The sequence below is a fragment of the Trematomus bernacchii genome, unplaced genomic scaffold (assembly GCF_902827165.1).
Source record: "Trematomus bernacchii unplaced genomic scaffold, fTreBer1.1, whole genome shotgun sequence".
Taxonomy (NCBI): Eukaryota; Metazoa; Chordata; class Actinopteri; order Perciformes; family Nototheniidae; genus Trematomus; species Trematomus bernacchii.
This window is the reverse complement of record NW_022987521.1, coordinates 476,218-493,853: the sequence shown is the minus strand read 5'-3', so window position 1 is coordinate 493,853 and position 17,636 is coordinate 476,218. Positions and strand designations below refer to the sequence as shown.

General features: G+C 39.0%; 1 protein-coding gene across 1 annotated transcript in view; it reads left to right on the top strand.

Annotated features, from left to right (window-relative positions):
- glra1 (glycine receptor, alpha 1) overlaps positions 1-17,636 on the top strand; it is a 156,485-nt gene that overhangs the window by 42,404 nt on the left and 96,445 nt on the right. The window contains exon 4 of the mRNA XM_034117747.1: positions 5,993-6,031. Coding sequence (XP_033973638.1) covers positions 5,993-6,031 — 39 coding nt within the window. The remainder of the gene's footprint in view (positions 1-5,992; positions 6,032-17,636) is intronic.

Below are 17,636 nucleotides of genomic sequence, written 5' to 3'. Positions count from 1 at the left end.
GGGAGAAGTGGATGGGTCATGGAAGGGGGGAGAGAAAGAGAAGAGAAGGAAGGAAAGGAAAGGTAGCTTTGCAAACGGCTAGCCGAATCGGAGGGATTTGCTTACGGCAGGAGATTGGAAAGAACTGCAGATGTGCAATCCAGGATCTCACTCTGCAAACACAGAATCTGTTTCCACTAGCTTAGTGCCAGAGTATTGATGCTAACACAGTTCCCAGTGGGCTTCAGTATTGCTGTTATGTATAACACACATGAATGAGCAGCACCGAGATACAAACTGTAATGTCTACTCCCTCTTCCTCCTGTTATCGGTATTTCTCTCAGAGCTACTCTCTACAAGGAAACATAGAAATGTGCTGCAGTTAGGGGACATCCTCGCCCAGAGTAGGGTCTCTTTGCTCTTTTAGTATTCTGGGTAATAGCCCTATCTTTTCCAAGCCAGGAAATTTGGATGGGGACGATATTGCACAGAGCGAGGAATTTTAATGTCGCTGCAGAGGTGACTCTCTCCTGAGTTATGACGAAAATATTGATCACGCTTCAACGTCTAGCGGGAGGAGGTGGAACGGCAAGGGCAGCGAAGAGAGGAATATTGAAGAGGGTAATGGTAAAAGGCAGCCAAACGTACGAGGGCACTCAAGACCGTCCGACTGATGGGAGGGGGGCGGGGGGGGAGAGGAGCGGGAGAACGAGAGGATGTTAGCTCGGAGGGGGGAGAAGTACTCAGATCTTGTACTTGAGTAAAAGTAGAAGTACTCAGATCTTGTACTTGAGTAAAAGTAGAAGTACTCAGATCTTGTACTTGAGTAAAAGTAGAAGTACCAGAGTGTAGGAATACTCTGTTACAGTAAAAGTCCTGCATTCAAAATGTTCCTCAAGTGAAAGTAGAAAAGTATTCTCATCAAAATATAGTGAAAGTAGCGACAGTAAAAGTAGTCGTTGTGCAGATTGGTCCATTTCAGAATAATATATATGATATGTTTTATAATGATTGATCATTAAAGTGTTCTCAAAGCTGGTAAAGGTGCAGCTAGTTTGAATGACTTTGTATACTGCAGGGTAGCTTGTGGATTTACTCCAGGTGGAACTAAAGTCTGATTTAACACTTGATTATATTTCACATCATTCATCCACATCTGTGAAGTAACTAAAGGTATTCAATACATTGTTGTTTAGTAAAAGTACACTATTTACCTCTGAACTGTAGTGGAGTAGAAGTACAAAGACACAACAAAAAGTAAAGTACAATTCTCTTAAGTACTTTAGTAAATCTACTTTGTTACTTTACACAACTGGGAATCCAAAAGTAGAAGTAGAGCTCCGTACATCATCAAGAGCTGAAAGACAAATCATCAAACTGGTAATTAGAAATCTGCCAAATGAGCCGTGTTGTCAAATGAATGAACTCCCCATCTCCTCGGGCTATAACTACCTCACCTCATTATTGTTTCTTCTGGATCTAAAGATAGTAAGAAACGTGGATTTTCTTTAGCTCCAGGCGATGTAAGGCTGATCTGAGATGTGTAAGAACAGTTGACGGCTTCATTACTGCGTCCTCCTCCCTCTGCAGTCCACTGGTCCGTGGCTAATACGTTTAATAGGAGGGGACTACTGCTTTAAAAAAAGGCCATTCAGTCAATCCCATCACACCTCTAATTAGCAACTGGAGGGGAAATATGTTGAGCCCACCGTATCAATCTTAAGGCATGATGGAAAGATTGATGCATGATAGTCTATTTGTCAGCATAGTGAACCTGGAAATGTTGAGTAGCCCAAAGTTTTATGATATAAATGTATATTAGGGGTCACCAGCTCATAGAAACTGCCAAATGCTAACCTGCATATGTTGGGCAATTAGCATCCGAAACAGGTTTATTACCAGGTAGGTTAACACATACGAGGAATTTGACTTGGTGCTGTGGTGCATAACATAACAAATATAGCAGTATTTACATTGAATATGGTTGAAATCGTAGAAATAGAATTGGAATAAAGTGTGTGCAGTAATGAAAAACAAGATATTGTATACAAATGAGCATTAGTTGCATTATTTAGCATTAATAAGCATATGCAGATAAGAGCTGAAAAGTGGCTTGCCGATTTGGACAATGTTGGGTTGGTTTTTGAGGTTATTGATGATGTTGATTTCATGTCTGACATTGTTAGGATCGAAAATGGCCGTTTTGCGTCCCCTAAATCTTTATAATCGACCCACAATTCATCATAATCAGCCCACTGGGAGAAAACATATGGATTCTTTCTGGTTAAAACTGCAATTGTTGAATGAATACTTTCTGAATACATCTTCCACGCCTGCATAAAGGTAGTAAGGTAATGTTTCCACGCCGCACATAGCAGATGTGTCTAATCGTTTGGCAACCAGGGAGTACACCTAGGACAGGAAGAAACATTTAGTGAAATCCCTGTTCACATTTAACAAAAAGAGACCTTTGTTTTCCAACACACAGCCAAGCTTCACCTCCCCTGCAAAGCCAGGAGAATTGATTCATCACAGTGCTAGTAATTAGCTCCCGTTATGAGATCCCCGCTGCCAGCAAAGCCCCGAAAACCAAAGCGTTGGAGGTTTTAATGCCAGGATCAGGTGCTCGATGTTCGACAGGCTTTCGGCCGGGGGGCTAAGCCCGAGCTTAACTCTGACACAGAGAGATTGCAGTGCGCAGAAGAGAGAGGAAAAATTGCCTTTCATGGATTCAGGCAGATTATAGAGTTTAAGTCACCTGTCTACAACAGTTCATGGTCACGACGAATACCTTCCATCTATCTTAGGAGCCATTTCCAGCTTCTTTTCAGGCTGACAATGACAGATTACAATATCGCTCGCAGACTTCTTCGCGGCGCGGTCACCATCCTTCACAATGGCAGTTGTCAAGTACAGAAAAGCAGGCCAGGCCCGGTTTAATGGGGTTCGGAGGTAAAATAGGACATCAATCAACAAAGCTGAGATATAGGAGGAAAGAAATCTCCTCTGTTTGTATCGAGGGGACATCTGTCTGGAATCAGTTCATAGTACAAAGAAATATGAAGACAATGCAGAGGTGGGAAGTAACTAAGTACATTTACTCAAGTACAATTTTAAGATACTTGTACTTTACTTAGGTATTTCCATTTTATGCTACTTAATACTTCTACTCCACTACAGTTCAGAGGTAACTGGTGTACTTTGACTCCACTACATGTATTTAACCCTGCAGTATACAAAGTCATTCAAACTAGCTGCACCTTTACCAGCTTTGAGAACACTTTCATGATCAATCATTATAAAACATATCATATATATTATTCTGAAATGGACCAATCTGCACAATGACTACTTTTACTGTCGCTACTTTCACTATATTTTGATGATAATACTTTTCTACTTTTACTTGAGGAACATTTTGAATGCAGGACTTTTACTGTAACAGAGTATTCCTACACTCTGGTACTTCTACTTTTACTCAAGTACAAGACCTGGGTACTTCTACTTTTACTCAAGTACAAGATCTGAGTACTTCTACTTTTACTCAAGTACAAGATCTGAGTACTTCTACTATTACTCAAGTACAAGATCTGAGTACTTCTACTTTTCACTCAAGTACAAGATCTGAGTACTTCTACTTTTACTCAAGTACAAGATCTGAGTACTTCTACTTTTCACTGAAGTACAATATCTGAGTACTTCTACTTTTACTCAAGTACAAGATCTGACTACTTCTCCCACCTCTGGGAAAATGAAGTATTTCATTCTGATGAAATCACAGGCTGTTCGCTGACATTTCTAAGCGATGTTGTGAATTAATTGCAAAGAAAAACACTTTCTGTCATCCCGCACAGATGTGATCATTATTTGCTCAAAAACATGACATTTGTGAAGGTCAGAAATGAGCTGTTCACTGGTCGACCTTTAGATGAAGATATTTCTGGAGTCTAGACAAGGACTATAAGTTCACAATCTTTGAGACAATTGGGTATGAACACTTTTCAAGTTGGTGTATTTTTTGCGGCCATTAAGGCTGACAGCTAGTGATGTGGGGTTGATTGAGAGGACAGTAAAAGCTGTCTTTGACATTCTCAAACTTTCGAGACAAATCCGATAAGCCAATACTCTTCAATAATACAACAGTCTTTTGTAGAAAGGAGCAACTTTCCTGCAGTGAACGGGGGCATTATCACTGAGGAACAATCAATCTGTTTGCCTTAACGTCTAATTCTGTGACATTAGCAGGTTGGCATTTTTCCAATATGAATCAACCTCTGCAGAGACTAAAAGTTCCCTTTCTGGGGTAAAACTGAAATGATGTGGCCCATTTTCTGGGAGGGGTGGAAGTTAAACCTTTTGTCTTTTTCAATGGGATCCATTTTCAGCCAAATGACTTCAAATTAATGGCGTCCATTTGGAGAAAGACTATAATTTAATTTCCAAATCATTTATCCATTCCTTCGGGGTTACAGCTTAATTTTTTCGATGGAGGATTTTAATCCATTTTGAAAACTTTGTTAGTTGTTCAATGCAACTCAACACCAACTTGTTGCCCAAAAAAGACAAGTGTATTTTCCTAAAAAGGCCAAATGAGACACAAATAAGAACAAAGCCAGTAAAATGATTTGGCCCTTTTGGGAGGGGTGGAAGTAGAACATTTTGTCTTTTTCAATGGGCTCCATTTCAGCCAATTGACTTCAAATGAATGGCGCCCATTTGAAGAAAGACTATAATTGAATTTCAGATTTCTAAATGATTTATCATTTAGTTACAGTTGGTTGGTTACAGCTCCATTACGAGGGGGGAAATAATCAATTTTGAGAACTTTGTTACTTGTTTCATTTGTTAGTCGTTCAATGCAACATAACACCAACTTGTTGCCCAAAAAAGACAAGTGTATTTTCCTAAAAAGGCCAAATGAGACACAAATCAAAACAAAGCCAGTGAAATGACGTGTGCCTATTTGCAAATGGTCGAAGATGTACATGTATTGGGAGCGATGGAAGCAGTTTTGTCTTTTTCAATGGGCGCCATTAAGTTGAAGTCAATTGGCTGAAATGGAGAAAGACTATCATTTTATTTCAGATTTTCTAAAGCATTCATCCATTCCTTCGGGGTTACAGCTCCATTTTTTTGAGGGAGGAAAAAATAATCCATTTTGAAAACTTTGTCACTTGTTTCATTTGAGAGTCGTTCAATGCAACGCCAACTTGTTGCCCAAAAGAGACAAGTGTAATTTCCTAAAAAAGGCCAAATGAGACACAAATCAACACGAAGCCAGTGAAATTATGTGTGCCTATTTGAAAGTGGTCAAAGATTTATATTTTTTGAGAGGGTTGGAAGTTAAACCTTTTGTCTTTTTCAATGGGAGAAATTTGGAGAAAGACTATAATTGAATTTGGTTACAGCTCCATTTCGAGGGGGGAAAAAAACATTGTTACTTCTTTCATTTGAGAGTCGTTCAATGCAACTTAACACCAACTTGTTACCCAAAAGGTTTCCTAAAAAGGCCAAATGAGACACCAATCAAAACGAAGCCAGTTTGACATGTAGTCTTTGCATTCTCCCCTCCTCCTCCTCCTCCTCCCGTTCCCACTCTCTCTCTCGGCCTCTTGCATCTCCTTTAGTGCATTTTGCTCGTCTTACTTCAGCTCCTGTTGACATATCTGCATTGCAACCCTCCTCCTCTTCCTCCTGCTCATCATCAGTGCATCGCCTCCTCTCCTGCAGAATGGCAGTAGACTGTTTCTCTTCAGACTTGTGCATCCATCCTTCCTGCTATTGCCTTCACAGTATGTTGCCCCCCTCCCTTTATCCCTCCCTAAGTCTCCCCCCCTGCCAACACTCCCCCCCACTGAGTGTTGGCAGCAGAGCGACACCTTAGATAATCGAGCCTTGCTGTCTTGTCCGCTCCTTGATAGACGGTTGTTTTCCTTCACGAGGACAAACAACGTGTAGTTGGTAACGTGTTGTTAGAATATTCTGTGTTTAATTCTGATCTTTTTTTTATTAGACCCCAAAAGCTCCAAAAATGAAGGCACTCACAAGAAAGGTACTTTCCTTTTTCTTTTCACCCTTTTGTATTCCCTTTTCTTATCTTCCCTGACCAAGGTTCTGTGTTTGCTGCGATGACGAGGCACTTTCTAAATGTTATTCCTTCTTGGTTTTAAAGTATGTAGTATGTCGTTTTTCATGTATTGTTTTAGGTTTCCAAATGTTTCCGTCTAGAAATCCCTGGAGAACATCTGGTGACAGGAGCAATTAAGCAAAAAACTGTATTTGCCAAACATCAGCAATATTTCCAGCTTTGCTTAATTCATTGTGTTGACACAGACATTTTTTTCCTGAACGCCAAGCATAATTGTTTCATTAGTGGCAGAACATTTGTTTTGGGAGAAAAAGCACAACAGTTCATTCTTCCAAAACAGCTAATATTTAGCTGTTTATCACAGGACTGTTTCCATAAAACTGTCAGTCCTCTCTGGCAATTGAGAGACAGTTTGTTGTCTCCCTTAGGGAGGCAAATATAGAAACACAACTGACACATTTAACACACTTTTTTAACCTGGTGTTAACTTCACTATCATTCTGTTAGTCGTAAAGATGTAATATTTGGTTTTGGGACAAGCCTTTTTGCACTTGACTATGGCTACAGTCTTTTGTACTGTTGGAGACTTGGCAGCTCATATACATAGTGTGCTAGCTGTAGCATTGGACAACTTTTCCTAATGACAAGTTGAACCAAATCCCTACTCAATCAATCAATCAATCAATCAATGTTTATTTATATAGCCCAATATCACAAATGTTACATGTGTCTCAGTGGACTTCACAGTTTGTACAGAATATGACAATACGACACCCTCTGTCCTTAGACCCTCACATCGTACAAGGAAACACTTCAGAAGAAAACCCACAGTTTACTCGTGCAACATGACCGGCCAGAAGCTGTTTCTTATGTTGTTTGGATCATAAATGTGTTTCTACTTCATTTTAGCAAGAGTAGCATGAGATGAAGTTCTGATGTCCCACTGCAGCAACATACTGTGGTAACTCTAGTCTGTAGTAAAATGTCTATTGTGTTGTTGTGTTGTTTTCCTTTGTGTGCTTAGCGTGCCTCACAGCTATAGCACAGCAGATGCTGACTCCACCTTTGCTTTAAAGTTCAAATGTTTTCCCAAACATTGCATTTGGGACTTCCTGCTGTTCTGCAGAGGAACAAATAACAAGATGTTCCACACAGAACGTCTTTTTGGCATCTTTCCAAAACTCATCTTCAGATCTGCTCACACACTTGTTTTCATAAGTTGAGATTCATGTTAGACGATAGGATGGTATAGTTTTGTATAGTTTAGTATTCGTAATAGTGTAGTTTTGTACAGTGTATTACAAAAAAGGATAGAACTGTATGCAAAGAATATCATTGTCTAGAGCAGTAAAGTACAAAACAATACAGTACGATATGTAGCATTGAAGCATTGTATAGCATGTTATAGAAATACTATATGGTGTAAAGTGTATGTATGTAGTATATTGGATAGAATACTGCAGTATGGCACAAATCAGTTAAATGCAGTTCAGCAGTATAGTGTATTGTGGTAGTACAGTACAGTAGTAAAGTGTGTAATGAATATAATTACATTAGAGCAGTGCAGCACTAAAGAGTAATGCATATAGGACAAGTAGTTTAAAGCTACATCAATAATATTGACTTGAATTAAAACATTTGTATATCTAATCATTGTGGTTATACACTGCCTTTCTGCAGAGTTGTAGAAACAGATTAGGTTACACTCATATTATTTGTATTATACTATTTGTAGAATTAGATTCCTGTCTGGATTAAAGCATTGTTGAAGCTTTTAATGTTAAAAAATAGACATGTGGAGCAGCCCTACGTGGGATAGGATAATATAGTGAATTACGGTACAGCATAATGTAGTATATTTCAGTTAAGTGTAGTAAAATACTGATTAGTGAAGCGGTAATGCATACAGAATGGTAATGTATACAGTACAGTACAGGATACCTCTGTAATGCCTCCTTTGTGCTGTGTTGATCCGTGTTGAATAATCTCTTTCAGCCCATTTGGCTCGTTAGCTTAACATGCTAACGCTCGTAGCACAGCAAGCCCTTTACAGTGGCTCCTGTCACTCGTAACTAATGTGTATGTGGCCCTAATTTACATGAACAGAGAGGAAAACCATGGTGGAACCGCCCCCTCCCACCCACACACCCACACACACACACACACACACACACATACACACACACACACACACACACACACACACACACACACACATACACACACACACACACACATACATACACACACACACACACACACACACACACACACACACACACACACACACACACACACACACACACACACACACACACACACACACACACGTTGTCTAATATTCTGCTATTCGTGCTGCAGGACTTTCCAGACAGTTACTGCTGGTGATGGAGCAAACAGAGGTGAAGCACTGGTCAATCTTTTGGGCGATGCTTGCAGACACAGTTTAAGGAAGATTATATCAATGTTCCCCGGCAACAGACTATTCCTTAACCCAGCCCAAATATAGAAAAACTATAAAATGTGATGAATGTATTCCACAATAACTAAATATGTAGTTAGTATTGTTCTAGACATTGTAACAATCACAAAAAAAAATATTTGAGGCATTTTACTTACTTAAATCTGACAAATCCAGTCCAATAGAGATGTTGCTTGTTTGAAGATGTGGAAGTTGTGTGAGTGTATGGCCAGAGGGCAGGACCTATACACACATGTAATACCCTGTAGCATTGTGAGGCTGAACAAAAGGACCTTTTGACTATGTAAATGTAGTCTTTAAAAAACATAAAAAGGATAGCTTAAAGTGATGTTGTAAAATAACAACCGGTGGCCTTACAGGGTTAAGTCATTATAGCAGCAATGCAGAGGAAACACTGGAGGGTCCCGATGCTCAGAAAGTGGACTCCCTGTCTGAAGGAGATTAAAACAAAAAATTGAACTTCAGCAGCGTCTTTATCCGCTGCAGATATGACCCTTTTTTGTCTGATTACTCTGGGTGACTAATGCTATTGAGGGAGAGTCCGTTAGTTTGCAGACTAAAGACCCCAATTACCTCCTGAGTTTATTCTACGGGCCAATACTGTCGGCTTCACAGGAGACAACGTTTTGTATTATTATATATTGTATTAGCAGGAAGCAGCCGTCTGCCTGCGGGCCGCTGCCATGAATAACTTATCGTGGCAGAGGAGGGGAAAACAGCAGAGTGAGGGAGGACATATGTCTTGTTTTAATGTTCAAATAAGATGAGATAAGATCAGAAGTACTTTATTGATCCCAATTTGGGAAATGTTTGCGTTGCAGCAGCATAAAAAGACATGTTTTTCATTGACATATCTACACTGTAGCTATGTACACATGAGTAAGCTAACCATACACTTTAAGATACACAATAGTTAAGTAAGAATCTGACATTTTGTAACACAATAAATCAATTTTCAGTCAAAAACAAAGATAAAAAAAACACCAAGATGCTAATTTAGCAAAAAATATGAAAACATATTAACAGGCTAGCTCTATTAAGCTAACATCATTACAATTTAATGAGTAAGCTAACCATAAACTTAAGATACACAATAGTTAAGTAAGAATTTGACATTTTATAACACAAAAAATCAAATATCACTTATAAAATGAGATGATAAGTCAAAAACTAAGACACCTAGTTTTATAGAATGACTATAGAATCAGCAAAACAGAAGAAAACGGTTAGCTATAGCTAACACTCCAAGATGCTAATTTCACCCATCACCAAAAAAAACCTAGCTTTGGAGATTGATTTGAGTCAAGGAGAGGAAAACAGATATTAGCGTGCTAGTGCTAATCATGCTAACAGTGAGTAAGCTAATCATAAACTGTAAGATAGAAACACGATTATTTGGTAATAATCTGATCTTCTTTTCACAAAAAGAAACATAATTTGACCTCCATTAATGCCATCAGATTCCTATTCAATCCAACAATCAATACAAGATGCTAATTTAGTAGGAGAGACAAAAAATATATGTACATGCTAGTGCTAGTTAGCATGCTAAAGTGCTCAAGTGGGTTCGCTCATCCTGAACTATAAGATAGAAACACGATTATTTGGTAAGAATCTGATCTTATCTTGTCACTTAAATATAGATACAATATGCTAATTTAGCAGGAGAGATACAAAGACATTTACATGCTAGCGCTAGTTAGCATGCTAAAGTGCTCAAGTGGGTTCGCTAATCATAAAAAAAACACTATTCAAGTTAGAATATGAGATTGTGGAACAAACATCTCATATTCTGTCGGAGACAAAGAGAGTTTGACCTCCAATAAAAAGCCATCGGATTGTAAATCACCTGAAAGTACTTTATTGACAGCTCACAAAGAGAGGAGATCTGGCATCTCGGAGATTAAAGCTCATTGATTAGATCGTATCAAGGTTCTCACTTTGCATAGCAAGCAATAGAATACTGTATTGTATTTCCCCTCTCATGCTTTGGCTTGATTTGCTTCAGTATCCTCAGTGGGACGTTCACATGATGAGTATTGACGGGGAATAGCTCGCTCTTCATCTTTGCAAATTGTAGTAGTGATATTTTATACTACAAATCTCTTTAATCTGCTCGGCTTTAGCAAACTTTTGGAGGAAAATGTCAATTTCAGAAGTAGAGGAGGGAGATGAGACACGAAGAGAAAAAGATTAGGTTAATGTTGGAGGAAGATGTAATACGCAAGAGTGGAACATGGGGGAGGGGAGAGAGCAACGGACAGAAAAGAGAGGGTTATAGAGAGAAAAATAGCAATTAGAGAGAATGCAATTATGTATTGAAAGGAAGAGAACATAATAATAATACAAACTTAATTAAAGGACAGAGACGGAGGAAAGACATCAAGGTTAAGCTGGAGGGGGAAATGACAATAAGAGACAAGAATGCTAAATAAAGGAGAAGTAAGGACAGAAGCTTACACACAAAACACATCATTTTTAATACATAACAACAGATTTAACTTTTAATATGATCCCTTAAACATATCAAGTAACTAGGTCAACAGTAAGTTAAACCCAATAACACGCACACGACACGTTTATTATTCCATATAATCCCAATCTTCATTTGATTTTTAGCCACCTTGAAATTGTTTATTGCAATCACTTTTTCTAGAATAATTTAGCCTTGCAATGTCTTTTAAAATTCAGATAACTCTCAACTGATTCGAAAGGGAACAAGTAAAAGGAAAGGAAAGACAAAGCATCCTTTTTCTTTACAAGGATGCATACTATTTGGCCATCTTGAAAAAGGTTCTTATAATATAATAATAACTTATTTCTAGAAGAATTTGGCTGTGCGATGTATTTTGTTGACACCTTAAATTGAGATGCCTCTTAGACTGAGCTATCAAAAGTACTTTGACCATGGGAGAAACTTCAGGTGAAGGAAAGGGAGCAACACCATTTCAAGGAAAGGAACAAGGATAGACAAAAAGGATCCTTTTTCTTTACAAGGATGCAGACAACTGTGCCATCTTGAAATAGTTTAAATATATACTTACATGCCAGCACTAGTTAGCATGCTAAAGTGCTCAAGTGGGTTCTCCCATCCTGAACTATAAGATAGAAACACGATTATTTGGTAAGAATCTGATCTTTTCTTGCCACTAAAACATTCATACATATTACATTACATTACATGTCACTTGTTAGACGCTTTTATCCAAAGCGACTTCCATACTCAATACTGTGGCCAATCCCCACAGGAGCACTTTGGGGTGAAGCGTCTCAGCGACACAACGACATGTTGATTGCAGTGGGGTTTGAACCTGTGACCACCTGATCCGAAAACCAACACACAACCCACTGCACCACACGCCACCCTTATATATATATATTCAATCCAACAATCAATCCAAGATGCTAATTTAGCAGGAGAGATAAGAAGATATTTACATGGTAGTGCTAGTTTACATGCTAAAGAGCTAAAGAGGGTCCGCTAATCATAAACTGTAAGATAAGAAAACACAATTTAAGTTAGAATATGAGATGAAATGATATGAGATTATCTGTCAGAAACAAAGATAATTTGACCTCCATTAATGCCATCAGATTCTCATTCAATCCAACAATCAATCCAAGATGCTCATTTAGTAGGAGAGATAAAAAGATATTAGCGCTAGCATGCTAAAGTGCTCAAGTGGGTTCTCCCATCATGAACTATAAGATAGAAACACGATTATTTGGTAAGAATCTGATCCTATCTTGTCACTAAAACATTCATACATATTCAATCCAACAATCAATCCAAGATGCTAATTTAGTAGGAGAAATACAAAGATATTTACATGCTAGCGGTAGTTAGCATGCTAAAGAGCTCAAGTGGGTTTGCTAATCATGAACTATAAGATAGAAACACGATTATTTGGTAAGAATCTGATCTTTTCTTGTCTCTAAAACATAGATATATATTCAATCCAATATCCCAATCTTCATTTTATCTTTAGCCACCTTGAAATAGTTTATTGCAATCACTTTTCAAAAGGAAATGCTTTTTTAAAAGGATGTTACTACGAATGAATTCATAGGTGAAGGAAAGGGAAATGAAGGGAAGTAATATTGAAGGAGAGGACAAGGAAAGACATCAAAAAGTAATAAATAAATAAGACAGATAAGAAACAAAGCAAAAACAGCTGAGAAAAGAATGAATGATGAAGGGAATGTAGAGACATGAACGGAGCAGAAAGAGAAAGCCATCATGGGGGAGGAGACGTGGGAGGAAGGGGGAGTACAAGGACACACAGCGAGGGGGAAGGATAGAGAGGAAAGAGAGGAGGATGGGAGGAAAGAGAGGAGGAAAGAGAGCAGGATATTACCCACAACGCACCTCTTCACACCTCCTCTCACTATGCAGATTAATGTTAGGCCATCAGATATTTGTCTGCTCACAGATCCCGTGCAGAGTTCCCAGGATTAAATCTGTCTCTGCAGATTTATCCTGATCCAAAGAGCCCGTTCCATGGCTTTGTGATGTGAAAGCACGGCGCTTCAGAGCGGCGACACTTTAATATTGCGGTTATTTCACCTTTTCTTTATTGAAATGTGCTGCTATGTAGATTTATGCTTCTCCCAGTGTCCTGTCGCCTCTGTAATGTGATTGGACAGAAAGCTATGGCTGCAGAATGATGGCTGCACAGTGTGTGGTTTCACCGGATGTAAAGCACAATATCCCCCCCTGCAGATTAAGGGCTACTTTAAAGAGTCTAATGTGAGTGTGGAGAGGGAACACTTGGGAGGGATTGCCTCACCAAATCCCTCAGGACAAAACAAGTCATGTGTCCGATGACTAATGACGAATGCATGACGTTAGTAACAGCGTGGTTATGTTGTGACAAGAAGAACCACGTGGTTGTGCAACCCAGTCTCACAAAAACACGTGTAATAGCGACGTTTGTCCACTGGGCAAAACGTAGTATATTCACAAATAACCCTCTCAAGACGTGACATGGATACAATATGTTTTCCTATTCATTTCTAATGACCAGTGTCCATGTCACGTGATCACAAACTTTCCCAGCGTGAGAAGAAAAAAAGATGGCGGACACCCGATTTATTTTTTAGTGGAAAATCCTAAATTGTAGGAGAGTTTGGCGTTAAAATGCTTTTTGATTACATTTCTAGCGAGAAGTGTATATTGTACTTTTATAATCTACGTCCAGTGGATGTGTAGGATCCATAGTTTGATAGATATTACGAAGATTATTTGAGCTCCATGTTTTTTTTTACAAAATATTGTATCCATGTCACGTCTTGAGAGGGTTATTTGTGAATATACTACGTTTTGCCCTGTGGACCAACGTAGCTATTACGCGTTTTGTTGTGAGACTGGGTTGCGTTGTGAGGTTAGAACATATTGTTTTCGTGCAGGAAAGAAAGCTAACATTGGAGGGATTTTAATGAAAGAAAATCCTGTTTGCAAAGTGTAATTACAGCTTGTAAAGGACAAAGGAAATCAAACCCTCTGTGGATCCAGCGCCGTCTTTAATTAAGTGCGGGGCGTGTGTTTGACTTTCCAATGAAACATGAGGCTTCTCTACTGCTTCAGATGGCAAATGAAATGAAATATAGTTCAAATTAAAAATCTATGGATGTGTTTTTTTGTGTAAGTGTCAAGATGTCACTGTCAGGAAGTGGTTTACATGCCGAGAGAGAGAGAGGAGACTCAGCTTTAATGCACAGCAGACATTATGAAGTTTGATCGTTTTTAAAATCGCACATCTAACTCCAAATCCGGACGATAATTATACACAAGGAAGGTTTCTCTAACCGCCTGCTGCCTCCTCTCCTCTCTCCTCGGTTCCCCTCCTCGACTCCTCCGCTCGCATCTCCTGTGGGCGGGACTAAGACACGAGGATAGGAGTCGAGGATAGGAGTTGAGGATAGGAGTCGAGGATAGGAGTCGAGGATAGGAGTCGAGGAGGGGAGTCAGGAGGGGAATTAGAGAAATGAGAATCCTTCAGAGACGCACTAAACAACACAAAGCAGCAGCTCGTGAGGAATGAAAACACGCGTCACATGTTCAGATCAATCCTGTGAGACGTGGTATTGACTGGAAAGTCAGCTGCACACACACTTTGGAAAATATCCAATACATAAAGAAAGCACTTTGTTTCTTCTGAATTGATTTATGGATGCTTTAAATGCTTGTTTTTAACATCCTCCTCAGAATAAACAGAGATCAATCAACTCAAATGTTATTTATATAGCACTGTTCATTCACAAAAGGGAATACACAGTGCTTCACAACAACAAAAACACAACATAATTAAAAAAATGTAAGATAACAACAATACGAACCTCCTTCGAATGTTATAAATAAACACTTTTCATTCACAAAAGGCAACAGAAAGTGCACTAACAAAACAAAAGCAATACTACCCATACCTCAAATGTTATAAATACCAACTAACACACACATTTGTGATTCATAAAATGAACACAGGACTGAATAAAACAATAACAAATAATTAAAATGTATTTCTTGTCAGAGCAAAAGTCATAAAATGCTTTACAATAAAATACCTGTTTTACAAAAAAGGAAATAATTAAGTTCAGTCAGACAACTCACGTGTTTCTTTATATGTTTATTACAGCAGCATATAGTTTGCTCAGGCCTCATCACTCCACAGATTTACAAAGAACATTGAGTGATGATTAGATAACTATCCCCCGAGCCTACAGGTTAGGGCTGCTCAATTAATCATATTTTAATCGCGATTACGATTATGGCTTGCAACGATTACGAAAACAACGTAATCGAAATAAAACGATAATTTTTTAATTATTATTATTACTTTTTTTTTTTTTTTAAATAATTTTTTTTTTTTTGTCTTTCAGTTGAATTCTACTTTAAGTTCAGGGTAATCAACTGTTAAAAACATTGTTTTTCTCCAATAAATTGATGTTTTCAAAGTAAATGGATAATCGTTTTTAATAATCGTGATATCAATTATTGACCCCAATAATGGAGATTATGATTTTTGCCATAATCGAGCAGCCCTACTACAGGTGGAAGCTGGGGTGGAGCTGGGGTGGTGGTGGGGCAGGCGAGCAGCAGCAACATGAAACACAGCAGCAGCAGCATGAGCGAGGCAGAGGCAGGCAGACCTGGCAGCTTCAATAGAGCGGCATGTTTAGGAGAATGTGTTTGGTTGGTTGTAAGAGGGACGAGGTGCGTCACATGTTAATGTATCATTGGTGCTCGAGTTGACTGCCTGAACTAGCTCGCAGGCTTTGCCCCATTTGTTTCCGGGAGGACAGATTTTAATAAATGAATATTGACTGACGGGAGGCGTGTGGCGCAGTGGACAGGTTCAAACCCCACTGCAGTCAGCATGTCGTTGTGTCCCTGAGACACTTCACCCCAAGTTGCTCCTGTGGGGATTGCCCACAGTATTGAGTATGTAAGCTTTGGATAAAAGCGTCTAACAAGTGACATGTGATGTAATGTAATGTAATGACTGCTTAAGAAAGAAATAATAACGAAAGCGTTTAAACTATAAATATCTTCCATCAAACGTTCTTGGTGTTTTCATATTGCAGTAAAATACAGACAGGAAATGGCTTTATGTATGTTGCTTTAATGATAGAAAATAAACTTGCAATGGGGCTTTCAATTATTTTCTGGTGCCCTTGAAAATAAATAGATCAAATAATGAAAAGATGGCTTTGACTGAACTAAGATCGGAGTGATTTTAATGAAAGAAAACGATGTTTGCAAAGTGTAATCTCAGCTTGTAAAGGACAAAGGAAACCAAACTCTCTGTGGAGTCTTTAATTAAGTGCAGGCAGTGTGTTTGACTGTCCAATGAGACGTGAGGCTTCTACTGTTTCAGATGGAAAATGAAATGAAATATAGTTCAAATTAAAAATCTGTATATGTGTTTTTTTTGTACCCTCTTATTCAAAAGCCAAATGGAAAAATAAAACATGAAAATAATGTTATATGTTAATAAAAGTGAAAGAGTATTTACATTTTGAAACCTTTTATTCCCGTTGAAAGGACAGGTTGAGTGCATGCGAGTGTCTGAGGGATAAGGTGAGGGGGCGTGTGTGTGGGTGTGTGTGTGTGTGTGTGTGTGGGTGTGTGTGTGTGTGTGTGTGTGTGTGTGTGTGTGTGTGTGTGTGTGTGTGTGTGTGTGTGTGTGTGTGTGTGTGTGTGTGTGTGTGTGTGTGTGTTTCAACTCTAATCTCACATGACTATCTACCTTCCTCTCAAGATGATTAAAAGCATGGAGCTAACAGCCCAGCATCACGACACACTGTTAAATCACACACTGAATCATTGAGCAGATGACTATCTCTCTCTCACTCACACACACACGCTCACACACACATGCTCTCACACACACACACACACACACACACACACACACACACATGGACAACAACAAACAGTCCATCTGCGCAAACACACGGCTCGGGCTAACAAACGTGCAAACAACAAACAGGAAGGATCAAGCAAACACATACGCTCATGTTCACTCACACTAAAAAACACACTACATGTCTTTCCCTCACACACACACACAGACACACACACACACAGACACACACACACACACACACACACACACACACACACACACACACACACACACACACACATTCTTGCAGCAGTAATCCAGTGGAATAAAGCTCGGTCCCTCCTCTCGAACGGCTGATATTGATTTCTGTCGCTCTGCAGTCAAACGGCTGCCAGGCTGTCATGTCCGCCTGTCACTCAAAACCTGGCCTGGAAAACCTTGGAAAACCTTGACAGTCCGATGAATGTCGCTTACTAATTCACTTCAGGCTGAGTTCACTATCATGCGTTAGGGAGGGATAGTGAACCTCATAGAAAACACACGTAGAGACAGAACCGTTCTGAAGTAGGATTGATATCGTCATACAGACCTAATTATGTTGTTGCTATAAATCTATTGTCTGTATGTTGACCTTCACCTTCCTTATTTCTTCCGTATGTCCTATTCTTATAATCCTTGTTATTTCATTATCATGTGTTGGAGACAGATAGTCACCCACTGGTATGGACAGATTTATTTT